This window comes from Caretta caretta, chromosome 1 (genome assembly GCF_965140235.1).
Source record: "Caretta caretta isolate rCarCar2 chromosome 1, rCarCar1.hap1, whole genome shotgun sequence".
NCBI lineage: Eukaryota > Metazoa > Chordata > Testudines > Cheloniidae > Caretta > Caretta caretta.
In genome coordinates, this window is record NC_134206.1 from 279,244,784 (window position 1) to 279,272,089 (window position 27,306).

The following is a 27,306-nucleotide window of genomic DNA, read 5'->3' on the forward strand; positions in this document are numbered from 1 at the left end:
AACTTCCTGTCAGGGTGGTTAAGCACTGGAATAAATTGACCACAGAGGCTGTGGAATCTCCATCATTGGGGATTTTTAAAAGCAGGTTAGACAAATACCTGTCAGGGATGGCCTAGATAATACTTAATTCTGCAATGAGTTCAGACCGGACTAGACGACCTCTCGAGGTCCCTTCCAGTTCTATGATTCTAAGAGAATGGGCATGTCCCCATAATTCTGAGCTATACTATCCCATCAGTTTTTAAGATATTACCATCAATAGAGTTCTGCTTTAAAAATAATCTCACAATATGGGTCTCTGAATTTTTCTGGGAAAATCAGATGCTTAACATGACTTTAATAAATTAGACCAGGACATGTTGAAATATAAAATGACTTCAATTTTACTTTGGATATACTTCTCATGATTCATACTTAATGCTTTATTTTTCAAGTAAAAACAAGATGGTTACATAATATATCACTGAAGTACTTAGATAATAACTTAAAATAACAACAAAATAAACATGGGGGTCAAAAGTAACAACAGTATCAGACCTAGAGCAGTGAACTATCTAGCAATTTGCTTCAACTTGAACACACTTCTATTTCTTCAGAGCAACAACTGCATAGCATCTGGGGGATTTCACAGGATCAAATAACTTCACCAGTCCAGACCAGGTAATGTTGTCCTGTAAAATGATACATGATTAAAGCACATAAAAATGTGTTTGACTTAAAAGCTGAGATATGGGAATGGGTCCATATTTTGAAATACAAAACTGCAAAAAAAGGAAACTCTAACTTTTATGCAATACATGAAACAGTTGTGAACTCACAAAATAATGCTTATGAAAAGAAAAACAATCTGTGGTTTAAAGCCTTTAAATTATTTCTTACATATTGTCATGTGGGTCTACCACTCACTGTACAGATCTTTTCTTTTATGAATTACAAGCAGTGAAATTAAAGACAAAATCCTACAAACTTTACTCATTCAAATAGTACCACTGCAGTTAATGAGATTTCTTACATGAGTAAGTTGACTTGGATTTGGCCCTAACACTTTGTATGGTTTCTATAATTTCTATTTCATCTTGTCTAGAAAAATACAATTTGTGAGTCTACTAGTTACTCCTGAGGGAATTCTGCACCAAAAAATTAAAGTATGCACCAAAAAAAAAAATTTCTGTGCACAATATTTTAAAATTCAGCAAATTATATTTGTCAATACATAAATGTGGAGGTTCCAGCATGGCAGTGGGGAGCACAGACCACTGGCTGCATTGAGTAGGAGATCACCCTGTAGTCCCCTCTTCCCTGGGCCAGGTACTCAGTGGTGAGGCTGCACCCGACACTGACCCTGAAACACCCTGGGGCCCTGCCCTCTGCAACAGGTGCACCAGGAGTGGGCAGGCAGGCTCAGCCCAGCAGGATCCATGTATGGGGGATTCAGGTGTCAGCAAGCCGGACGGCACACTCCCTCACTCGGCAGCTCTGTGCTCACAGCAATGGGGAGCAGTGGCACATGACTCCACAATGCCCCCCCCCCAACTATTCTCATGGGCATCCCCAGCCCCAGGGTGACTTATCTCTCCACTGGCTGCTCTGGGCACTGGAATCGACATGCCTGTACTGCTGGGGAGGAGTGCATGACTGCTCTTGCATCTTCCCTTTGCTTCCCTATCATTTTCGGGGGGGGGGGGGGGGCAAAGAAATCTACAGGGAACATGAATTCTGCAGTGTGAAGTAGCGCAGAATTCCCTCAGGAGTAACCAGTGCAAGATTAAATCTATGGGTATATTAAATTTAGAGAAGGTAAATCAGTGCTAACTGCAGAAGGTCTGATTTCCCAGTTTGGGAAATATACAGATCTCTTCATGATTTATAGTTAGCTGGAATTTGGGAAATACATCATTAGATATTTCAGAAATACCTCCCTCTGTAAAAATACCGGTTAGAACAAAACCAAACATTTATTACAACTCATTTGCTCCAAGTGTACTGTAGAAGAGAATTAAACAAAACTTTCCTTATGATAAAACGGAGCTATTAAAATGAAAAGTTTATAGTGGAAAAAAGAGCTGCTCACACAAATGGGTATAATATGAAAAGGTCACAAAACTTTATTTTGAATATAGCCCACAGTAGAAGCTTCAAAGAAACCACTATAACAGTCTTAACAAATTACTATTGGATGGCAAATGTTTTATTGGAACAGCATAAGTATGATAATTACTTTTGAGTTAATTAGGACAAGCTGAGACTTAGTGGTGTAATTCAATGGAAGTCAGTGTAGTTGCACCAACTTACTGTACACCAGATCTGTATTTGGCCAGTTCAGATGTGCTATATGCTAGTCAGGTACAACTCAACTGATTATATAACTGAAAAAAATCTTTTTTTCATTATATATCTTAAGTAAGTAGGTATAAAAATAATCCATGTGCATTTTGGACATGATCCAAAGCCCACAGAAAGACTGCCATTGAGATCAGTGGGCAGCAGATCAGTCCTTACAATATCATTAGTTGAAAGCTCTAGTATACACAGGGTAACGTTTGTTTGGTACTTCCAGCATTACTTTCAATGATTAATATACCAATACTTGGTATGGAATAAGATTTGTAAGGGTTTAAATTTTTTTTTTTACCGTCTACTGACTAGTAATTACCATACAATTAAAAGAACATAAACTTTACTGTTGCAGCTTTGCTTAAAATAATAATAAAAAAACATCTGCTGGGCATATGTTTAGACAAAGATGGAATTAATAGTTAAATTTTTGCAACAATGATGAGAATAGTAAGTCTACAACAGGGACTCTTTGGTACTCAGTAAATAATTTGGTTAAAATAAACAGACTTCAGGTAACATAAAATATGAAGAAAACACACCTTCTCTTTGAGGTAGCAAAGACGATCCAGAAGTAATAAAACTTCTATACAGGGAGCCAGAACAACTTTCAACTGAAAGACAGGTTAGACACGATCATGGCTTTAGGAAAGTAAACCAACATACTACTAAAAAGACAACTCTGTCCCCCAGAAACACTTCTAGGAAGGTGAATCATTTTCTTGAGCAAAACCTTTACAAGTGCCACCTTGCCAGTTCTTCCCTCTCTGACATTTTCAGAAAAATCTAGTAAAGATCAAAAGTCCATGGAATGTTATGAGCAGGGAAAGTATTTTATCTGGCTGGCTCTGAGGCATAATCTAATATGCAAATCATACTATAAGTGGCAGAAAGCTTTTGAATAGGGGAATAATTTTTTAGAATAATTTTTTGTGAAATAACTTCATGGAGACCAATCCAGTTTCAAAAGGAGTCTGACATTTCTTTCTTCTCATTCATAATCCCCCTTGAAAAAGAACCTTCCATGTGTTCTCGTTATTATTTTACTGACACCCAATATAGCTCTGGAATAGGATATCCTCGAAGTAAGACAGTATATCACAATATAAGACGGTCCACCACATAAAATTCGACACGGCTCTATTCTAGACTAGCACATATATACAAGGTAATGTTTTTAATCCTTTGTTTTTACCATATTAAACGCTTCCAGCTCATTCATTCTATGCTTGTATTTTTCATAGTAATCCATTATACAGCTGTCTGGGAGCTGCAACAGGGGGAAAAAAATGGATGACAACAATTAAAGCCATTCCTATTACCTAGCCAAGGCAAATTCTGAAACAATATTATTCTTTCTAATTAAGAGTGATGTCAAATGAACTTTAGTTTTGTTTGTTATAGGAGTACTTTTCTAAGGCTTATAATGAGCCATTTTTCTGTTCTCAATTACCTGAATTCTTCGATCAACTTTAGCCTTTTCCCTAACATGAAATATTCAGATATATTCATTATTCAGAAGCATGAAACCATTCTTAAATGAGCACTATACACTGAAGTGGAAGTAATGTTCCTATTTCTTACAGTGGATATTTCACATCAATTTTTACCAAGAAGTACAAAAGGGCTCACTTATAGAGCCAAGGGGGGGCATATGATATGTCAGAGTAAAAGGAGTAGGAGTCAGGACTCTTGGGTTTTATTCCTGGTTCTGCCACTTACTCGCTGTCAGGCCCTGGAGAAGTCACACACTTTCTCTGTGTTCCAGGTTATCCCTCTGTGAAATAACTATAATACTTCCATATTACTTTTTCTCACTTGTAATTCTCCGCAGCTTCCCTCTCCTTCAGGAGACTGCCTGGTGCAGTGTTGCCAATGCCTGTAATATTGCAGGTGCTGCAGTTTGGGGCTGGTTTTGGTGAGAAGACACAGGCAGCTCTGGAATTTTGCCTGAGACACGTGCAGCTTCCCCCTTTGGCTACTAGAGGCCATTATGCTGCTTGTGTTACAGACAGCAGCCATAGGGAAGCTGGGGCACAACTGGGCTGGCCCCTATTCCAAGTTTGGCAGTAATGGCTTAACATCCCCCACAGTGCAGGAACTGTTCTTTTAGTGCAGGAAGAATGAGTTTATGAAGATAAGCGCTCTGGGGAAGCCCTCCCACTGAAAACTGGAGATGGGGGACAGCTATGGAGAATACCATGGGATTAGGAGAAGAAAAGCAGGTGGCTGCAGGATCCTGCAGGGGAGGAGTGGGACTGGGGGAATGCAGGATCCTACCTAGGGGATCCTCCCAGGATGGAGTGGGGCTGCCTCCCAGCTGGGACCAAGGAGAGCTCTGGGCAGTGAGAGGGGAGGAGTCCGGTCATCTGGGTCCAAATTCTCAAAGGAAGCTCAATACAGCAGCCACAGTTACACATGAGCAAGTTATCATGTGCATTTTTCACATGCACAGGGTCTGATTTACATATGCACATCTAACAGTATTTCTAACTACTTGATTTGTGCACACTACTGTGTTTATTCTACACACGGTTCTCAGAGTTGCAAGTGTAAAAAGTTGTGTGCTCAAAATATGAAAAATATTATATGAATATAGAGACCATATTATTCTGTGATATTTGGACATTATACTCTGAATGCAAATCACCAAAGGAAACAAAGGCCTTGTCTTCACTACAGGGGAAATTCGATCTAAGCAACACAATTTGAGTTACGTGACTAGCGTAACTCAAATCGACGTAGCTTAGACCTACTTATTGCGGGGTCCACACTATGCGATGTCGACGGGAGATGCTCTCCCATCGACTCCCCCTACTCTTCTCAATCTGGTGGAGTACAGGACTCGACGGGAGAGCGATCTGTGGTTGATTTAGCCACGGGTCTTCACTAGACCCGCTAAATCGACCGCTGATGCATCGATCGCCGCTCGTCAATCCCCCGGTTAGTGTAGACAAGCCCAAAGAGTATGCCAGCTGCACTTGCCAATTCTTTCTAAAGTCTCCAATTCTGCAGTGAAAGAACTGGAGTGTGCTCCTAACATTCTCAGGCAATACAGGAAGACTGCACTGTGGCCAGAGTCTCTTCCGTCCTCTCCCTCCACAAATTCACACATTTTAGTTGGTTTTGGGATATATTCATGTTACTTTAAGTTTTAATGCACTATTGAAAATAATGTGATTTTGTACATGTGGTTCTTGCACCCTTCCTCTGAAAAAAGAAAGCCACAGATCTTTAATTTCCCCAGACTGTCAACACCATTATGTAATCCTCCACCATTTCCCTAGAACAGCTGTTGCCAAGGAGACACATCCAGTAGTACTCTGTGGTAGGAGAATGAGCAGGGGATTTTAGATAAACAGAGATGTGCTTTCTTATTTTACTGCCCAGAATACAAAGTCTTAATTCTCAAGTGAGAGAACCATTCACTGTGCACAAATATCCGTACCAAAACCACGATCCCCTTTTCTCTTCCTCTTAAGATAACATGACACAATGTAACAATATGTGCCATTTATTACTGCTTGATATTTTCTTATATGAGTACTGATAAGTTCTAATCAGGGACATGGCGCCATTGTGCCAGGTACTGTACAAATGTCTATGAAGAAACAATCCTGATCCTGAAGATAAATGACACAGAACAATGATACAATCCTATGCATATTCCATATACATACATCTGTATTTACCCCTCAAATCTTATGGTTATAGGTGGATAAATTGCCAACTAACCTCATCTTTATTCCACTCAATCTAGCTATTGGATCATTTCTTATTAGCACTGTGGTCTTGAGGGGAGATTTAAAGGAACGGGTATCAGCATTACAGATTAACTCAAGGTGAGCGTTACACATGTAAGGAACATTGTGGAAGGCAGTATGAAGATGTTTGTGTGAGAAGATGAAAAACAGGCCGATAAGACTCATGTTGTTGGCAGACTGAAGGACATACATTAATAATAATTTCATACTCTCCAATTTTTTTTATACCATGAACAACATTTTAATAGAAGTCATGGATACTTCCTCTTACAGTGAGTGTGGTCCACCTTCCCTCCCATTCACAATCATGTAGTAACTATAGCCATTACATAATTACAAATGTAGTAGTAGGAAAGTAGTTGATATACTTTTAGATTCTTTTAATGCAATGTAGCAACTGGAAACAAGGAGGAGAACAGCTCTCCACGGACCACGGCCAAGTGCTCAAGTGCCACCATTGGTCTAATCTGATTAATTCATTACTCTGCACTACATTTTCTTAAAATGAAACAATCCAATATAAAAACAAATACCCTACAGCTAAATTCCAAGCCCAGCGCTGCTTGTAAAAAAATCCATGACAACTGACAATATTTTGGCATACGTCAGTGGATAGTGAAGTCTGTTTTCTCTTTCTTTAAAAATGTAAGGCAGCGATCAATTTCACAGATTCCATCATCACTGGAATCTAATCTGGGGAAACACAAACAAAGGACAGGGGGCAGGTGCTGAAATGGTAATAAGTTTAAAGTGAGAGTGGGGAAGCACAAAAGTAGTAGGAGCTAGGTATGTAATAGCCTCTCAGGACACATAAGGCTAGGTGGTTAAATGAAAGGCTGCTGAAGTTATGCTGCATTATGACAAAGAAAGTAGCAGCATTAAAAAAAGAAAATCACGAGATGCTATACATTTGTTTTTCAAAGTAAAAAAAAATCATGTTATACATCTTGAGAAATACTCTGCAATCATGTAATTAAAGATTACCATACACTTATAGACAAGGAGAGGGAGAGTAAAGTGTACAGTTGTTATTTTGGCATTTCCTCCCTTGACTGTTTAATTGTATAGGTCATAATGTTCTCAACATAGTTTTTGTCTGGAATTTCCTAATTTTAACATTAAAAACAACCACCCACAAAACTAAGGCATTTAACTTCCAGATTTTTGAAGCTATGTTGGTTTTACAAAAAAATTGGTATCTAAATTACCTAACCAGGAAGTTTTTGGACAGACACTATCAAACATCCTATCCTAAGCATTTTAGGAAAGCTACAGGACAGAATCTAGGTTTCAGAGTAACAGTCATGTTAGTCTGTATTCGCAAAAAGAAAAGGAGTACTTGTGGCACCTTAGAGACTAACCAATTTATTTGAGCATAAGCTTTCGTGAGCTACAGCTCACGAAAGCTTATGCTCAAATAAATTGGTTAGTCTCTAAGGTGCCACAAGTACTCCTTTTCTTTTAGGACAGAATCTCTTTCCCATGAAACTTCATACAAATCATAAAGCAGCCCTTCATAACTCCTTGGTCCTGACAAGCTCCACAGAGTCTGAGGGCTTCTCCCTTTTCCCATGCACATCTTCAGTACGTATTTCACTGTGCAGCTAAGTTTGTCATCGATGCATGCCTAGCACAGCCTGCCTTAGTTACACCCTTTACAAGTTTAATGAAAAACCGCATGCAAAATATCTCACTGCCAATGTGCAACATGCAGTTTTGAAAGGGTCATATATAGTCAAATTAACTGCAAAGGTCATTTGGAACATTCAAGCCATTGTTCTCCAGTGAGTGAAAAATCAGCAGAGAGGACCTTCCAATATGTTGATCTCCCCCTCTCCATGCAGAAGAGATAGGAGGTCAGCTACCTGTATAGCACGATCCCTCTCATTCTTCTGGCATGCTCTCCATAGGTCCAAAGAGTCATGCATGGGAAAGGAGCAGGCCAGCAAGTAAGAGTGACAGATTGTCAGGGGGCAGGGGAGGGAAAGGAGTGTACACATTGTCACTCTGGTGCAACTAGTGAAAAATGCCATATGGAAATTAATGTTGCCAATGGCATTAAAGATTATTTAACATTACATTAATGTTGGTATATGGCTGGAGCACCTGCAAGACACAGGTCAGCATAGAATCATGAAGACAGAGGGCCTCCATCTGGGTGCTCCCCACTGGACTCCAAGGTCCACCGGATGTCAAAGGATCTACTGGGTGTGTGGGCTGGACCCCGATTTCTTCTACAAGAGAACAAACCATGGATGAATTCAGAGGGAAGTCCATGAAGAGAACCTCCCGTAGTTTCCCAGCCCCTATGTAGGCATTTCCATATAGAGACATTATCTGGCCTAATAAATTTAAGGCTGGGATTTTTAAAGAAGCTTATTGGGATTTGGGCACCCAATTCCCTTAGGCTTCTTCATAATTTCCAGCCTTAAATACTTGGTCTTACAATGGCCTTAACATGTAAATCTGTACTTAATACTATAGGAAACGGAACACACTGAAATTAAACTATTTCTTCCTTTTGACACTAATTTAGAAAGGAACATAATTTCCACAGAAACAAATGCATGAAACCACAGTATCAATTATAGAATAAACAATATGCTGATTACTGATACAGGACTGAACCCAGTATCTTTTGAAATATGGACTTATCTGACATGGATCATTGGCTCATGTTAACGAAGTATGAGACTGTTATATCTGGGGTGTAGGTGGCCAGGCCAGCAGTCTGCTGGGTAGGAATTGAAGGCAGGAGTTGAGACAAGTTACCAACCCAAGTCAGGAGATGGGTACCAGGGTCAAGCTGGGCCAGCGTCAAAGGCAGGAGTCAGGACTAGCTACCAAGCTGAGTAAGAAGACAGGTACCAAAGTCAAGCTAGGCTGGGGTTTAAGACAGGAGTCAGGAGCAAGATGTGGCATTAATGATTTGGAGGATGGTGTGGATTGCATCTTCAGCAATTTGCAGATAACACTAGACTGGGAGGAGAGGTAGATATGCTGGAGGGTAGGGATAGGATACAGATGGACCTAGACAAATTGGAGGATTGGGCCAAAAGAAATCTGATTAGGTTCAAGGACTAGTGCAGAGTCCTGCACTTAGGACGGAAGAATCCCGTGCACCGCTACAGACGAGGGACCAAATGACTAGGCAGCAGTTCTGCAGAAAAGGACCTACGGGTTACAGTGGACGAGAAGCTGGATATAAGTCAACAGTGTGCCGTTGTTGCCAAGAAGGCCAATGGCATTTTGGGATGTATAAGTAGGGGCATTGCCAGCAGATCGAGGGACGTGATCGTTCCCCTCTATTCAACATTGGTACGGCTTCATCAGGAGTACTGTGTCCAGTTTTGGGCCCCACGCTACAAGAAGGACGTGGAAAAATTGGAAAACGTCCAGCAGTGGGCAACAAAAATGATTAGGGGCCTGGAACACATGACTTATGAGGAGAGGCTGAGGGAACTGGGATTGTTTAGTCTGCGGAAGAGAAGAATGAGGGGGGATTTGATAGCCGCTTTCAACTACCTGAAAGGGGGTTCCAAAGAGGATGGATCTAGACTATTCTCAGTGGTAGCGGGTGATAGGACAAGGAGTAATGGTCTCAAGTTGCAGTGGGGGAGATTTAGGTTGGATATTAGGAAAAACTTTTTCACTAGGAGGGTGGTGAAATACTGGAATGCGTTACCTAGGGAGGTGGTGGAATCTCCTTCCTTAGAAGTTTTTAAGGTCAGGCTTCACAAAGCCCTGGCTGGGATGATTTAATTGGGGATCGGTCCTGCTTTGAGCAGGGGGTTGGACTAGATGACCTCCTGAGGTCCCTTCCAACCCTGATATTCTATGATTCTATGACTGCCACCAGTTGAGTATTCTGAGGAGCTGCCGGGACTGCTGCCAGTCGAGTACCTTGAGGAGCTGCTGGGACTGCCAGCTGCTGAGTACTCAGAGGAGACTGGGGGCCCATGAGCAATGGGGGCCTATGAAGAGGTACAGGTAGGAAGTAGCCCAGGGAAAACCAGACTTTAGTCTGGTTGTGTTGCTGCAGCTGCCGTCAGTGTGTTTTGGGAGGGTCCCTGCTGACACAGTGGTGGGATCACATGCCACTGGTAGGGCCCTGGGCTGGGATCTGGTGGAGTAGGGTGGACCTGGGTCCCCCTATTCTTCCCCCTTCGCTGCCAACCCCACAGCTAGGTATTGGCTGCATTCTCACTTTAGGCCCTCAGGCCTGTAGACTCTAACTACTGTCTGCCACAGCCAGGAGGTTGTGGCTATAGACTATTTGTTGCTCTTCCCCACCCTGAGGGCCAGAGAATATGCACTGTTCATTATTGTCTGCCCCAGCCAGGAGGCTATAGACTGTGTGTCGCTCTGGTGATGCTGGTAAAAACAAGACACGTATCAACTGTCTAAAAATATGTTCAAGGAAATGATAAAAATTGCTTTGGATACATTTTTGTAAGACAAAATGATAATGAATTCTAATTAACAGAATGATCAACATATTATCTACACAGTATCAGTCATAATCTAGTTAGTTTTACCACTGAAAAATGAAATACTCTGCAATTCACTAAGGCACAATCTTAATGTAGCAAAATTGGAATAGTAATTTTAACTAAGACTAAATATCTTAAAAATTCACTGCAAGACCAATGAACATCAAGTCCCCTTGAGAATACCCATATCCTGACTCAAATTAATGATCATAAAAGAAATGTACCAGTGAAATTATTACAATATAAGCATTCTTTTAAAAATGAATGGCATTCAATTCCTTCAAAGAATGTTAATAAAAATAACAAGCTTGTTTTATTGTACAGATTAAAAGTACTACTGCTCTATATACTGCACAAATGAAGGGCTGTACCAATAAAAAGCATCCCATATCATAAGAATAAGCAGGTTATGCGATGATAAACATTTCTCGTTATGTGCTGCATAAAAAAGCTAAAATAAAATAAAAAAGCATCAGGAGATTCAGAATATTTTTCGTTCTGACTTTCTAGATGCAACATAACAAATATCAGAGCTCTTTAAATTATTTTTAAAGAGAGGAAAATGTCTTTGCTGCAGGGTTATTGTTTCCAGGTATGCAATTTACTGCTGTGCCATTCATTTAAACACCACTAACATATTGTGCAAAACTGAAATGAAAAATTTTAGGCACAGCCAACATTTTTGATGCAGCACTATGGATTTAGAAAATCAATCAAACTTACAGCAATATATACAAACACACACACTCTTAAAATAACACAGACTAAACTGTGGAATTGCTACTGAATCTCCATAGTACATATTTAACTGGATACTTCTGGAGGAGTTGTTAAATTCTGTGTGAAATATTTTGACTACAAGACAAAGTAACCATCCTCAGTGAAAAAGTTAGCTATACCTAATACAGTAGCTTGTATGCTTGGATGTGGTGAAAAGATGGATTCAAGGTGATTATTTAATACCTTTTCTCTGTAGGTGGAATATCAATTGACAAAGCTATCTCTATATAGAATTTATACTTGAATGACTTAACCCTTGCATGAGTTCAGGCTGCCACAAAGAAGCCCTGAAGAGTATAAAAAATAGCAATGGTGCTAAGACATTGGGTGCAAAGAAGGTTGAAAAATGGATTTAAATAAAATTTAATCTTTTTGCATTAATCAGTGTTACTGTATTGATATAAAACAATTAAAGAATAGATATTTTCAATCATTTTCTATAAATAACATGGGGGTACCTACCATTACATTACTACCAAAAGGTTCCAGATTTTCATATTTAGATGTCCATCTAGGACAGAAATACTAGAAACTGAGCTTGTTACTCTCTTTAAACATATTAACTTGGACAATTTAGTGGTAAACCTGGAGTATATATCAGCACTGAACTTGGCCCATTATGTTTTATACACACTAAAACATAGGCTATCATGAGAGAGCTTTAAAAATACATGATACTATAATGACAGATTCATAAAACTAAATTATAAGAAGATCTTGAGAGTTCTGCCATAGCAAGTTTTATTATACTTGAAGCCATTTGCTGTATTCCTTTATATTGGGCTGGGGTGAACATGCTACCTATTTAGGGTAGGAATAGTTTAGCTTAAATAGATTATGAATTGTTAAAAGTAAAAGTAACAACGAAATATATTTGCAAAATAACTAATTTTTAATTTACCTGAGAATGTCCGAGTCCTGTTTCAGGTTTTCTGAGGCATGTACGAACACTTTACTCCTGTGTGAATTCTGTGTCACTGCACGTGTGCAGAATTCATGTTCCCTGCAGATTCCTTTGCTTCCCCGCAGAAAAATTACTTATGACAGGAAAGCAATGGGAAGCGGCAAAAGTGTTCATGAGCCCCTCCCCGGCAGCACAGGCAGGTTGGCTTGAGTGTCCAGAGCAGCCGGTAGAGATGTACATCACTGTCAGGAGGGGTGGGAGAGGGGCTGGGCAGTTGTGCAAGTGTGAGAGAGAGAGAGAGACAGACAGACACTCTCTTCCTCACTATTGCAGCATGCTCAGCATGGAGGGGCAGGGCTTCAAGGTATTTCTGAGGAGGTAGGCATGGAGCAGGCTCTGTCCCCTCCGGCAGAGCAGAATGTAGCAGCCTGCCTGCTTAGTGAATTGTTCTCATTGTCTTTGTGAGTTCCCCGAGGAGTATAAAACAGGTGTAAAAGTTTTAAGACTTCTTCACATTGCCAGAGGGATGTAAAGGACAGTATGGCTTTATAAATGCTTATGGTGCTTTCGTGATTAGAGCTGGTCTAAATTTTTGAACAGAAAGAATTTCCTATCAAAATGTGCTCCAGGAACTGTTTGCTACTGACCTTTCTGGAGATGGTCAGTAGCCAATATAAATTCTGAGTTTGATTCCCCAGCCCTCACTTGCTCTTCAGTTGCCTATGATGTAACACTGAACATACGGCTGCATATATTTGTTGACTAATAACTAGAAATAAAGGGTCAAACCTAGCTACATTACTATTAGACAGAGGGGGTTTCGGGATTCCCTCCAATGCTCCCCACTCCCATTCTTCATCCATTGTATTGTAGTTTAAATAAATTACTGAAAGAATTGAAACCAGAGTGATTATATTGCGTTATTCCCGCAGGAGTAACACTTGTATCCTTGACTGACCTACTGAGGTGGAAGGTCAGCTTTGTAGGCAAAAAACCCATATCCATGCATGCTCAGGAGTAGCAAAGCACCTGCAAATGAGCTGTCTTCCTTCCCTTTTCCAAGTAGCCCTACTCCCTACCCTGCTTTCTGCTGAGGCTGCAGAGGGAGCTTGAATATTTTTTACTGGACAGTGGTAGCAAAACTGGAAAGAGAGAAAAACCCATCCTTTCTGTTTCTTTTTCTTTCTTAAAAGATCAAAGAAGCCTTTAAGTGGAAAGGTGGACACTCCTCTGGAGGAAGGAGCTGGTATAAGCCCCTGCATCAATCACTCAAGGTGTCTCTGTTCTGCATAAATGTGAAAGTAAGAAGTGCTCCCTCATACGATCACAGGTGACAAAGGGTATTTGGTGAATTAGAAAGTAAGAGAGCTTCTGCCAGATAAGGGCTTCCTCTCCTCTTTCTAGCTGACTGCTGGTGCTTTCTTCTTACAAAATTGTGTGTATCTATGTGAATGTGACTAGAACCAGTAACTGTGTAAGGACAAAGAAACCATCTTTGAGAAAAATACTATCCTCACTCCTCCACACCCTCCCTCACTCCACTACTGCCTTTTCCCCTTGTCCTATCCATCATTCTATCAGAACTGCACAAAAAGGTAGGCAAATGTAGTGCCTCCCCTAGGGTTATTTTTTAGCCCCAGGGAAGTGGTAGGCTTGACTGTCCACCAAAGGACGAAATGGATTTAATGCAACAACATTCAAGGCAGAAACAACCATTTAGAAATTTCACAGGGCAATCAGGAGCACATTTTTATCCTAAACTGTACATACAAGCTAGAATTTATAACGAATTTTTTGGGCAGATTCCAAACTATATAGCCATACAGATGACTTTACTAATGTGAGAAAACGGCAAAATGTTCCCGGTCCTCTTTTATAAGTGACTTCTTGGGATTTCCCATTTTTGATCGTCTTCTACTTGGACTCTAGCCACATATAAATCTCTCATATGTAGCCCTTCCTGCTTTGGAATGATAATGGCTAGTATGAAAATGTTCTGTCTCTTACTCCACATCTCTCACAGTAACTTCCTAAGACTGAGAACCAATCCACAAGCATGTTAGATTAGCTAGACACTTCACTTGTTTACAGAGTTTTGAAGATTAACAGATGGTCATTATAGAATCAGAAACACATTAATATATACTTGTTCTCCATGCACAGATTTGTTTAAATATAAGTTTGTAAATGTAATATAACATAGATTTAATCTAAAACTGTACACTCTGTGCATTATTTAATATCCAATTTTAGATCTTTTTACTGCCTCCCTCCATTGTGAGAATTTTTTACACAAACATAATCTGGTTATATAATGAATTAAAGTATAGACAGAACTGGATCTATTCCTCTGGTCTTCTACAGCTGTGGCTAAAATATTTCATTTTAATATTGATAGCAGTATGGTAGTCCAGTGGTAGCACAATTCAGAGCATGAGTTTAGGTCCAAGCTTCCATAGCATGACCAGCTGGAAATGCTCAGGGTAGAGCACACTCATTCCTTGAGCAAAAGGAATGTCTCCTGTTGCTATACCACTGTATCCTCCAATAGAACAAAGACCCTCAAATAAGGGGGATAGGAAAATAAGAGTACGGGAAGCTGAAAATGATGAGGGGTTAATTTATTAAGCAAAAACCACTTATTCTGTTATCTCTGCCGCACTATTCAGCTTTTCTGATCTTCATAACTTTAAATAATAAAGGTGAAATATCTCCATATTTGTGCAGAATAATGGTTCATTTGGAACTATAATGAAGACACAGGAGGCATGCTTATCATACCTGCAGATGAAATAAGAAAGTTATGGAAGGCTGACCAGCATAGTTTCAGCACAGGCAAAAGAATCCACATCCTTGATCTGAAACTCAAGCATGTGGGAGGTGTGTTTATTTATGTTAGATGACAGCGTGTGTAAAATGGGTTTTATATAAGGAGGCATTCAGTCACTATGGTCATGGAGGCCACACTGAGTATCTACATAGAAAGCGGAAAGGAAAGGCTTGATTTATAACAAGTCATCTAAGACCTAAGTCAACACGGCTAAAGGGAAAGCAAGGGAATTACTCTGGTTTTCCTACTGACACTGCCATTCAACTTATTACCCATCTGGCACTGGTCACTGTCAGAAGCTAGGACACTGGTCTTGATAGACCATTGGTCTTAACCAGTATGGCCATTCTTATGTTCTTACCTGCTGTTCTATATCATAGAATCATAGAATATCAGGGGTGGAGGGGACCACAGGAGTTCATCTAGTCCAACCCCCTGCTCAAAGCAGGACCGATCCCCAACTAAATCATCCCAGCCAGGGTTTTGTCAAGCCTGACCTTAAAAACTTCTAGGGAAGGAGATTCCACCACCTTCCTAGGTAACGCATTCCAGTGTTTCACCACCCTCTTAGTGAAAAAGTTTTTCCTAATATCCAACCTAAACCTCCCCCACTGCAACTTGAGACCATTACTCCTTCTTCTGTCATCTGCTCCCACTGAGAACAGTCTAGAGCCATCTTCTTTGGAACCCCCTTTCAGGTAGTTGAAAGCAGCTATCAAATCCCCCCTCATTCTTCTCTTCTGAAGACTAAACATCCCCAGTTCCCTCAGCCTCTCCTCATAAGTCATGTGTTCCAGTCCCCCAATGATTTTTGTTGCCCTCCGCAGGACTCTTTCCAATTTTTCCACATCCTTCTTGTAGTGTGGGGCCCAAAACTGGACACAGTACTCCAGATGAGGCCTCACCAATGTCGAATAGAGGGGAACAATCACGTCCCTCGATCTGCTGGCAATGCCCCTACTTATACATCCCAAAATGCCATTGGCCTTCTTGGCAACAAGGGCACACTGTTGACTCATATCCAACTTCTTGTCCACTGTAACCCGTAGGTCCTTTTCTGCAGAACTGCTGCCGAGCCAATCGGTCCCTAGTCTGTAGCGGTGCATTGGATTCTTCTGTCCTAAGTGCAGGACTCTGCACTTGTCCTTGTTGAACCTCAACAGATTTCTTTTGGCCCAATCCTCCAATTTGTCTAGGTCCCTCTGTATCCTATCCCTACCCTCCAGTGTATCTACCACTCCTCCCAGTTTAGTATCATCTGCAAACTTGCTGAGGGTGCAATCCACACCATCCTCCAGATCATTTATGAAGATATTGAACAAAACCGGCCCCAGGACCGACCCCTGGGGCACTCCACTTGATACCGGCTGCCAACTAGACATGGAGCCATTGATCACTACCCGTTGAGCCCGACAATCTAGCCAGCTTTCTATCCACCTTATAGTCCGTTCATCCAGCCCATACTTCTTTAACTTGCTGGCAAGAATACTGTGGAGACCATGTCAAAAGCTTTGCTAAAGTCAAGGAATAACACGTCCACTGCTTTCCCTTCATCCACAGAGCCAGTTACCTCGTCATAGAAGGCAATTAGATTAGTCAGGCATGCCTTGCCCTTGGTGAATCCATGCTGACTGTTCCTGATCACTTTCCTCTCCTCTAAGTGCTTCAGAATTGATTCCTTGAGGACCTGTTCCATGATTTTTCCAGGGACTGAGGTGAGGCTGACTGGCCTGTAGTTCCCAGGATCCTCCTTCTTCCCCTTTTTAAAGACGGGCACTACATTAGCCTTTTTCCAGTCATCTGGGACCTCCCCCGATCACCATGAGTTTTCAAAGATAATGGCCAATGGCTCTGCAGTCACATCCGCCAACTCCTTTAGCACTCTCGGATGCAACGCATCCGGCCCCATGGACTTGTGCTCGTCCAGCCTTTCTAAATAGTCCCGAACCACTTCTTTCTCCACAGAGGGCTGGTCACCTCCTCCCCATGCTGTGCTGCCCAGTGCAGTAGTCTGGGAGCCGACCTTGTTCGTGAAGACAGAGGCAAAAAAAGCATTGAGTACATTAGCTTTTTGCACATCCTCTGTTACGAGGTTGCCTCCCTCATTCAGTAAGGGGCCCACACTTTCCTTGACTTTCTTCTTGTTGCTAACATACCTGAAGAAACCCTTCTTGTTACTCTTAACATCTCTTGCTAGCTGCAACTCCAGGTGTTATTTGGCCTTTCTGATTTCACTCCTGCAAGCCCGAGCAATATTTTTATACTCATACCTGGTCATTTGTCCAATCTTCCACTTCTTGTAAGCTTCTTTTTTGTATTTAAGAGCAAGGTAAAAGCAAGGATTTCACTGTTTCACTTTCCATAAAAGCAGCAAGGATTTCACTGTTAAGCCAAGGTGGTCGCCTGCCATATTTACTATTCTTTCTACAATCCACCTCCTTCACAGAATCAGATTAGTCCACCTATTTTCCCTGGATTACAAAGGCATCTAGGAGCTTTAACCCTAGCTCTGCCAAACCCTGTACTGAGTCTTTTCATGCTATCAGAACATGGTAAAATTGGAAGGAAAATTGAATGAACCAGGAAGCGTTATCAGCTCATATGAGTAAAGGTCTCAGCTAAGCCTTGTTCCTGGCTTTGATGCTGTATCTACAGTCTAGTACTCATTTTATGATTTTAGGCCACAAAGAGGATGCAAGAGTTATGTGGTGGAGTACCCATCTCCACCACGTATGTCTTGGAGGACAAAGGAGAAGGAAAAGCATATTGTAAATGTATCTGGATAAATAGAGATGTTCATTAATTATAAACACTTAGGCTTTAGAGTGTATTTTCTGGGGGGTTTCAAAAACATTATTTAGACTACTAGTAATCATACAAAAATAAAAATAAAAAGGTATCTCACAAGTCATAAGTTTTAAAATGAAAATGAACGTATTTTAAAGAAAACAAAAGTGGCAGTTAATCCCCAAACTGAATATACAAACTGAAATAATTTGTCTTGGATAAATATTGTTTAATTCACAAAGAGCTGAAGATGCATTGATGTATATTCTAGTAATAATAGCTGCTCACATAATATATACAAATAGCTCCATCAAAATTCTGGCCACTTCTTAGAATTTACATTGGTATGTGAATTGTATGCAATATGAAATCAGCTGCTTACCTTTGACTCATCTAGTTCAAGCTTCTTCAGAGACTTTCTGACATAATCCACAAAAGAGGAAGACTTGGAGAAAATTTTACCAACATGCCGATCACTGCAAATGTAGTATTGAGGTTATTCTTTTAATTTTCTCAGAACACAAAAGTTCCATATTATTGTTTCATAAATCTCAGCTCCATTAAAAACATATACAATAGATATTCTAAGAAGTTAGAATAATAATTTATTTCAATTTTACTTTTTCTTTTATCTAAAAATACATCAAAGCAAGCTAACTAATACCCAAAGAAGTTTTTAGACCAAAAATATTATTACTCATGAATACCTGAAATTATGAATGAGGTGAAGGTGATATTTTTTATTTCCATTCCTCTCCTATCATTGTTTTTATTTTATTGGATCCATTACACAGTGTCCATTTTCAATGCCTCACTTGACAATATTAGCAAGAGTTCAATGTTTATGAAAGCAGAACTTCTTCAATGTCATCTGCTGATCCAGGATCACATAGTAAGTTAAGTGTGATTCTGATCTTATTTATGCCTTGCAGATTTCTCTCCTAGATGTACGTGTAGTATGTGATTCTCATTTAAATTAGGCAATGTTAGAATTTTCCAGATTTACAATTTGGGGTGTCTCTTCAGAAACTTGACCAATATTTGAATTGGTTCAGGCAAAGTGGTAAAGCAATGCACAAAAAGTACCAGAAGGCAAACAGAAGATGCACTCACATTAGCAAATTACATGTAATCTCCGTTTGAAATACCTTAGGAAAAAAATGTATGAATATGTTTTGTCAGAACTCAGTCTGAATTAACGTTCAAAGCCATCACCTACATAACACACAGCTCCAGGTCTCACTGACCTTGGTAGTCTTGTACTGTAAGAATCATAATCCCAAAGACATTAGCTACTCACAAATATTCTCTTCAATGTATTATTTATGAACAAACAGATTTTCCATAAAATATTAATTAGATATTATAACACTGGCAAACCAGGTGCCAATTTCTGCCAAGGTCCCCATGCCTCACTTTGATACTGCCAAACACATAGCTAGAATTAGTCTGGTTCACCTGTGTTTTTACTACTGTTAAAATAAGTATGAGCATTATAAAAGTGTGCTTAGTATTTAGACTTTATTGAATGCTTGTAAGTTGTTGTATGCATTAATCTCCCTTATAACATCTGTATCCCATATTTTAAGATAGTCTTTGAGTCTTTGCGTGGTATGTTTCTGGAACTGTAAATCACCAGACAGGAAAGGGACCTGAATAAGGGCTTGCCTACACTGGCACTTTACAGTGCTGCAACTTTCTCTTTCAGGGGTGTGAAAAAACACCCCCTTGAGCGCTGCAAAGTTCATTGCTGTAATGTGCCAGTGTAGACAGTGCACCAGCGCTGGCAGCCGCATCCCAGGGCTGATAGCTGCGCCCCTCGTGGAGGTGGTTTTTTTAGCTCTCCCAGCGCTGTGCCGTGACTACACAAACTACATTAAAGTGCTGCCGCAGCAGTGCTTTAATGTTGCCAGTGAAGACGTGCTTTTAGTGTGAAACGCTGGCTTCCAAAAGAAAGCATTAGGTCCTGCCCAACACAGAAGGCCGCTTGACACCAGATGAACTACTGTGGAACATCAGAGGACAAAATACTTTGTTGATTGCTCTCCCTGTCTCCCAATCCCTCCCACGAAGAGGAGAAGTGCAAATAAATTCCTCCCATCAGCTGAGCTGGCAGTTTAGAGGAGAAAGGTGAATAAAAATCTCTGATAAGGAGAAACTGTATCTCTGTGCTGCTTGTACTCTCAAGAGCAAGGTTTTCTAGGCATAAGCAAGAGGTCCCCAGTGTTTAGCCTGGGTTACTTCAAGGGACAAATAGAGCTTATAAAAACACTTCTATTACCTTTTGAAACTTAAGACTGTAACTCCTTTGTGTATGTATGTTTACCTGCTTTAACCTTGTAAATAACTCTCTTATTTCCTTTTCCTAATTAACAAATCTTTAGATAGTTTATTATAGAGTTGGCTACAAGCATTGTCTTTGGTGTGATATCTAAGGCGCAACTGACTTGAGGTAAGTGACTGGTCCTTTGGGACTGAGAGCAACCTGAACATTGTTGTGATTTTTAGTGTAAGAGACCATCTATCACAAAAGCAAGCTTGCTTAGGTGACAAGGCAGATTGGCATACCCAAGGGGACTGTCTGTGGCTCCATGGTTAGACTATTATAGTACCTGAGGAGTTTGCACTTGATGCTTGGTTAGTGAAATCTAAGTATAGAACTTAAAGCCAATTTGGGGTTTGTGCCCTGCCTCTTAACAGTCTGTCCTGAATGCATCCAATGAAGTGAGCTGTAGCTCACGAAAGCTTATGCTCCAATAAATTTGTTAGTCTCTAAGGTGCCACAAGTACTCCTTTTCTTTTTGCGAATACAGACTAACGCGGCTGCTACTCTGAAACCTGTCCTGAAGTTGGTACTCATGCTCTTGAATCACTGTAGGACAGCTTGACAGGTATATCTTCTTAAAAACTATTTTACTGGAAACTCATAGAAAGCCTATTCTTTTCAACTGTGAGCTTGATTCAAAGCCTATTGAAGTTGACAGAAAGACTTCCATTGATATCATTGGGTTTGGGGTCAGGCTCCAAGTTCTTTGTGTCAATTAACATTCAATTTTATTTTAATTTAATTTAATTTTATTTTATTTTATTTTTAGGGAAATAGGAAATTCCTGTGACTGTATTTTTTTATTCCAATGCAATAAAACCTCTGGGCAAATGCAGTCTAAAGACTACTTAATGGCTATGCATTTAAAAGATTCTTTGATAAAAATAAGCATTTAGTATATCTGTCCCACAAATCAGAAGCAGCATAGTTGTAACAAGAAAGATATATACTGAATACATGGAGCTCTAAAAAGTCAGAATAGGCTCTTAATGACTCAAGGCATCATAATTCATTCTTTTAATTGTCTTAAACTGCTTTTTAAGTGTTATTGGATAAGGAACCTGACATCTTAAAAACTGCTGAACTGGTCCCACAAGGCTTCACCGAGACAAAGAAAATTCCAGCTACTTCATCAAAACTGGAGACATTTCACATTAGCGAGCTTAAAAACTGGGCCTAAAACTCTTTTAATTTCAAAAGTGCAATCTTTATTACGTCCCCCATGTTACCTTTACTTTAATAGATAACATACACTGGTCTAGCCCATACTTTCAGTTTTTACAACCTAGTTCTCATGTTCTGCTAAATCTTCTTTGTAGTTTTATTATACATAATGTCAAGCAAAGGAAGAAATTCTTCTGTTGGGAGGTTGCCCATCGATGGAAAAAGCTATGCTCCCACCCCAAATGCCAAAGACAATTTGCCAATTGCCCTGGGTGTCCACACTGGCTCTTGGGCTCCCCGCTGCTCAACTCAATGTGCACTGACAGGCCTTCAAGTCAGTAGCTGACTATGAGACCTATGATAAAGAAGCACTCTCAGATGCAGTCTGTATAGCTCAAAGCTGTATTGCTGTGCTCACCACATGGAAGAAGGCAAGAACACATGGTGAGGGTTTAACCAGGCCTCAACTTTACTAGTCAAATTATCTTCAAGGTTACCATTGAGATGGAGTCCCGTGCATTGTTCCTTTGCTAGTTCTTGAGGGTGCTCTCACCACAGGGGGAGTCAATCATCACACTAGGAAGTTCTCTGGGGACCTCCATCCGCCCACGAGCATCTCTCCCACTTTTGGGGGCTGAGGCAAGAGGAGATATTAACCCCCATCCTGCTGCTAGGACTGCTATAAAGGGCATTGGCAGGGTGGTCCCCCCAGGGTAACATTCTAGCCCCTGGTTTGCATTTCTCCCCAAGGGATTAGACATGTTGCTCCCATCTCGTAAGGAGATGTCATTGGGATGCTCATTATTTTACCATTCTTTCTTGAATATGGAGCCTAAATCAGCTAGTTCCTCCACTGGGCACCTGTCAAAAGTTGTGACAACTTAAATGACTCTCACATGTGCCCTCTGTGTGGGAGAATCCCAGCCCTCCGATTGTACAAAAAACTCAACCCCTAGATTTCACTGTGAGGAAGGTGAAAACCCAACCAGCCTCAGTCAGTCTGGTGGTATGGGGAAAAACTCCTTCCCAGCCCCAAAGCAGCAACCTACATAAGGGAGAGAGGGTGAGTCGACCCCTGGACAGATTGGAAAACAGGAAGTGGCCCTGAGCACAGGGCTATTTTTCTGGCTCCAGATCTCATGTCAAATCCAGCAAGACCTCCAGCCCATCCTGGAAGTCCCATGGGGGGCCAGAAATCTTGCAGGACCTGATCCACCCTGTCCTTTATGCCCTCTCCCATCGTGGGAGCCACCAGACTCTCTCCTCACTAGGCTTTTTATTGAATTTGCAACAGTTGCCTACATGTCCAGTGCCAAGGATAGGGCAAATACCTCTGCAATGCTGGAAGGGCAAGAGCTCTTTGTGGATGGTATCCTCTGCATATGGATTCAGAGCAAATGAAAGAGCCCAGTATTATTTACTGACTGCATTCGTAATATAAACAGATACAGACAGAATTTAGGGCCTCATTCTGCAACTCTCATGCTAGTAGTTACAACTTGCAGAATAAGGGAGGAAGAATTAGGCCTTGGTCTCAGAATCTCATACCTTTTGATGACACCGTAACATTCCTCTATAATAACCTGTAGAACAGCTCGATAAAACAATGATTCTGTAGGCAGCTGGAAAAAAGAAAGCAAAGAACATCAGGAATGTAAAGTTGGCATCAAAATCAAGACCAGAGTAACCAGAATGGTGTTGGCTGCCTTACCTAATTACTGGTTTGTATTCTCTCAAACCAGTCTTATTAACCTGGTTGAGAGGACAACTTACTAATTTTCCTGTTTGAAAGTTAAAATGGGTCAGAGGACATCATAACCATAATTGTGAGAAAAAATAAACACAGGAAACTGCAGAGTTTGATAGGAAGTGGGTGGAGGGATAGGGATTAGAGAAAAAGAAAGGAAGATGGGCCAAATTCTGATCTTCATTTGTAAGCCCAGGGAACTCTATTGCAGTTACTGGAGTTATTCCAAAATTGCACCATCAAACTTCAGAGCAGAGCCTGGTCCAATGAATAAAAAAAGAGGCAAAAGGAAAACATACTACCTGTGTCAAAACATTTTCTTATTTATAGCTACTTTATCATGGTTCCCTGAAACACTGATATCCATGCAGAAAGTTCTGCACTTATAAAAACAGTGCAGTACATTTAAAACTTCATACCTTTAGGTATGAAAAATGTGTTTACTTAAGAAAAGTTAATGTTTGTCCGTTAAAAATGTAGTGCCAAATGCATCTCCTGTGTAAACCCACTGAAGTCAATGGGCTTACAATGGGGATAAGTTGGCCTGTAAATCTAGTCTATTAAATACTTGTACAGTTAGTGTGCATACACAAAAAAATGATAAATTACACAATAATGATTTAAAGTTCTCAGAGAACAGAATTTAGACAGGGATTTAAAAAACGAGAGACAAGTGCGATATTCCCGCCAGAAGCAAGCCGCTGCAATAAATCATACAGACATTCTCAATCACAATACTTTCCTGTCTCCTACAACAGTAGTACTAAGTGAAAAAGTTACTGGTCACTACCCTGCAAGATTAGGAAGACATCTGGGGTTTGCCTTTTGTATTTGTGGTTACATGATTGTAAATTACTTATACTATAGTGAAAAATATTATATAGCTTCTGGTTTTATGTTACCCAATATCTGTCCATAAATTATAGCCATATAAAAATACAGTTACAAATACTTTTCAGTGAAAAAAACTACTAAATATTCATACTCATCCTGGTCTTCACATTTCAATTTTCTAACAGCTTATGAGTATGCAATTTAGCATAAAATATTATGTTAATTTGATCTCAGGCTTTTGGAGGTGTCAGGGTTCCTTCCCCACTCTGAACTCTAGGGTACAGATGTGGGGACCCGCATGAAAGACCCCCTAACCTTATTCTTACCAGCTTAGGTTAAGAACTTCCCCAAGGTACAAACTTTGCCTTGTCCTTGAACAGTATGCTGCCACTACCAAGCGTTTTAAACAAAGAACAGGGAAAGAGACCATGTGGAGACATCTTCCCCCCAAAAGATCTCCCCAAGCCCTACACATCCCCGTTCCTGGGGAGGCTTGAGAATAATATCCTAACCAATTGTTACAAAATCATCAAAGACCCAAACCCCTGGATTTTGGAACAATGGAAAAATCAGTCAGGTTCTTAAAAGAAGGATTTTATTAAAAAAAAAAAAGAAAGGTAAAAATCATCTCTGTAAAATCAGGATAGAAAATACTTTACAGGGTATTCAGATTCAAAACACAGAGGATCCCCCTCTGGGCAAAACCTTAAAGTTACAGAAAACAGGAATAAACCTCCCTCTTAACACAGGGAAAATTCACATAAAACAAAAGATAAACTAATCTGCCTTGCCTGGCTTACCTATACTGGTTGCAGTATTGGAGACTTGGGTTAGGATGGGTTGGAGAAGACGGATTTCTGTCTGGCCTCTCTCAGACCCAAGAGAGAACAACCACGTAAACAAAGAGCACAAACAAAAGCCTCCTCCCAAGATTTGAAAGTATCTTGTCCTTTGGGTCAGGTGACAGCCAGGTTAGCTGAGCTTCTTAACCCTTTACAGGTAACAGGATGTTGCCTCTGGCCAGGAGGGATTTTATAGCACTGTATACGGAAAGGTAGTTACCCTTCTCTTAATATTTATGACAGGAGCTCTCAGGCTAGCAGGTATGGTCCACACCAATCATGCTCCTGTGCTGAGTTTGTATCTGCTTTCTGAGAAAATATGGACCCAGCAGTGACAGCTGGGAGGATAAGAGGAATGGCCTACATGGTTTAGGAGTTTTGTCTGCAGTGTGCTGTACCAGATTCAGGAACACAACCAAGTACCAGGTTAGGCTTCTGGTGGAGCAAAACACTGTTAAATTTCTCTAGTTACTAACTGAATTTTAACCATGGAATATGATCCCAGAGAGCCAAGTATGTCAGTAACTGTTTGTTAACTTAATTAAAAGTTGTGTGTTCAAGGCCTTTTACATAGTATTAGGAGCTTTTATAATTTACTTGCTATATAGATAATAAAACATTCTTAAAATACACAGGACTATCTTACACTGTAATTTTTGTTTCAATAAAAAAAATTAGTTTACTGCTGTTTAACTTGTTTTAAAAGTTAGATGTACCTAAAGTTCTGCTCTTCCTCCTTTATTAAAATAAATTTTTAATAAAAATTTGAAAAATAACCTTTTCCATGGTTTCCCATAGTATTTTATGAACAATATTTTTACAGTTTCATATTATTTCCTTGTGGACAAGTTTTTGCCTCAAAAACACCACAAGTGTTGGAAATCTCTGCAGAAATTACCAAAATTTAATGAGTTGGGAAGAGCCTGAACTAACTCCTTACTCCTAGTGACCATGTTGCTAGACCTAAAAACATTGTGGTTCTTCAGAATAAAGGGGTCAGTGAATCCTCTAAAGATGAGCTTCACTGGGCTAGGAGCCTCTGTTGGAGCAGTTCGTGTAAGAAAGCATCCAAAGTTTGGAAAGGTAATTTTATACTTTAAGTTTTGAAAGAAGCACTTTTGGATTTAGTGAAGAATATTAACCAGCATGATTAAGCATAAAGTAGCTTACTATTAAAATAAGGTATTTTCAACTATATTAAAATTGTACTTTCTCTAAAATATATATTAGCTTACTCTTAATTGTCTGAAGAAAATAAGATACGTTAGCATCACTATGTGCAGACAAGGCAATAAAAATGCAATTCTGTGTGCTGAAACATGATATCAATCTGACTTTGATTTATATTCTGTTAATTGTAGTGTTTTAGAACCCAGTAAGTCACAAGTTCAGGAGAAGGTCATGTATTAAAAGTATTCAAAAAGAGAAAACAGTTTTGTCATTAGAAGGGTTAAAATAAACAACATTACTTACCACTTGGCTGACCGCAACTCGTTCCAAAGCCTTTAAAAGTGAAGAAATTAAACAGCTATGTTTATTCTTTATCAGGGCATTTTATAATCACATTGTATAAAGCCTGGTGGAAATGACATTTTACAAGATTAATTATGTGATATAACATGAGCGTGTACACTTACGAGTGTTAAAACCATTAGAGGTTGTTAACCAGTTCACTTCTGTTACTTAGGGTTTATTTATAGGACAAGCAATGATAAAGGAATGCATAGATATAGATAGCTATATATAGCTTCTTCAATTTTTGAGAGCACTAAGGAAAAAACAAATTTATTTTTTCTCGGCTATATTCCTATACAAGTATAAGCATAATAACAGCTCACTTTAGATATTATAACGTATAGTTTAAATAATCTTTTAATTTAATGCACAATACATTAAAATATCTTTTTAAGTCTTTAGCGACTACACAAATGTTCATTTTCAACTCGCAGTACTTAAAGTTAAACAAAATAAAAACTTTAGAGAGACTGCAGTTTAAAATGTCATGTAGATCCTTTAAAATAGATTTTTCAGCCCATGAATCCTGATGGTGTGAGAGTATTTGATTTTTATGATCTAAGGTGACAAAGAATTAAGAAAAAATATGAAATGGGTGGAAGATTTTTCTACAGTTGCTCTGTGTGGCCAAAGGCATCTCCAGCTGGTTGTTTGCCTCTGAAATAGAACATTCTATCCTTGTCAAAAGGCAGCCTGAGCTTACTTCCCCTCTCACTAAATAAGGCTTAATCTACACTAGAAAATTAGGTACGTTTAACTATGTCAGTCAGGGGTGTGAAAAATCCACATCCCCTGAGCGGAGTAAAGGCAACCTAAGTCCCTATGTAGACAATTCTAGGTCAGCCTAGCTACTGCCTGTCGGAGAGGTTGATTACCTACACCAATGGTAGAATCCCTCCCATTGGTATAGGTACTGTCTACCCTGACGCACTAAAATGGCGCAGCTGTGTCACTGTAGTGTTTTCAATGTAGATAAGCCCTAAGAA

At 39.9% G+C, this 27,306-nt stretch overlaps 1 protein-coding gene across 3 annotated transcripts in view; it reads right to left on the minus strand.

The window, feature by feature from the left end:
* Positions 1-359: 359 nt before the first annotated feature.
* METTL25 (methyltransferase like 25) overlaps positions 360-27,306 on the minus strand; it is a 100,614-nt gene continuing 73,667 nt past the window's right edge. For 2 of the 3 annotated variants that reach the window (XM_048835677.2, XM_048835676.2), the window contains 6 exons: positions 26,279-26,308; positions 22,931-23,004; positions 18,275-18,368; positions 3,530-3,604; positions 2,877-2,948; positions 360-671 (listed from right to left, as the gene is read on the minus strand). In XM_048835677.2, the coding sequence (XP_048691634.1) occupies positions 585-671; positions 2,877-2,948; positions 3,530-3,604; positions 18,275-18,368; positions 22,931-23,004; positions 26,279-26,308 (432 nt within the window). In that variant the 3' untranslated portion in view covers positions 360-584. Of the gene's footprint in view, positions 672-2,876; positions 2,949-3,529; positions 3,605-7,531; positions 8,333-18,274; positions 18,369-22,930; positions 23,005-26,278; positions 26,309-27,306 lie in introns of those variants that run through there. The other variant, XM_048835678.2, reaches the window with a different exon arrangement.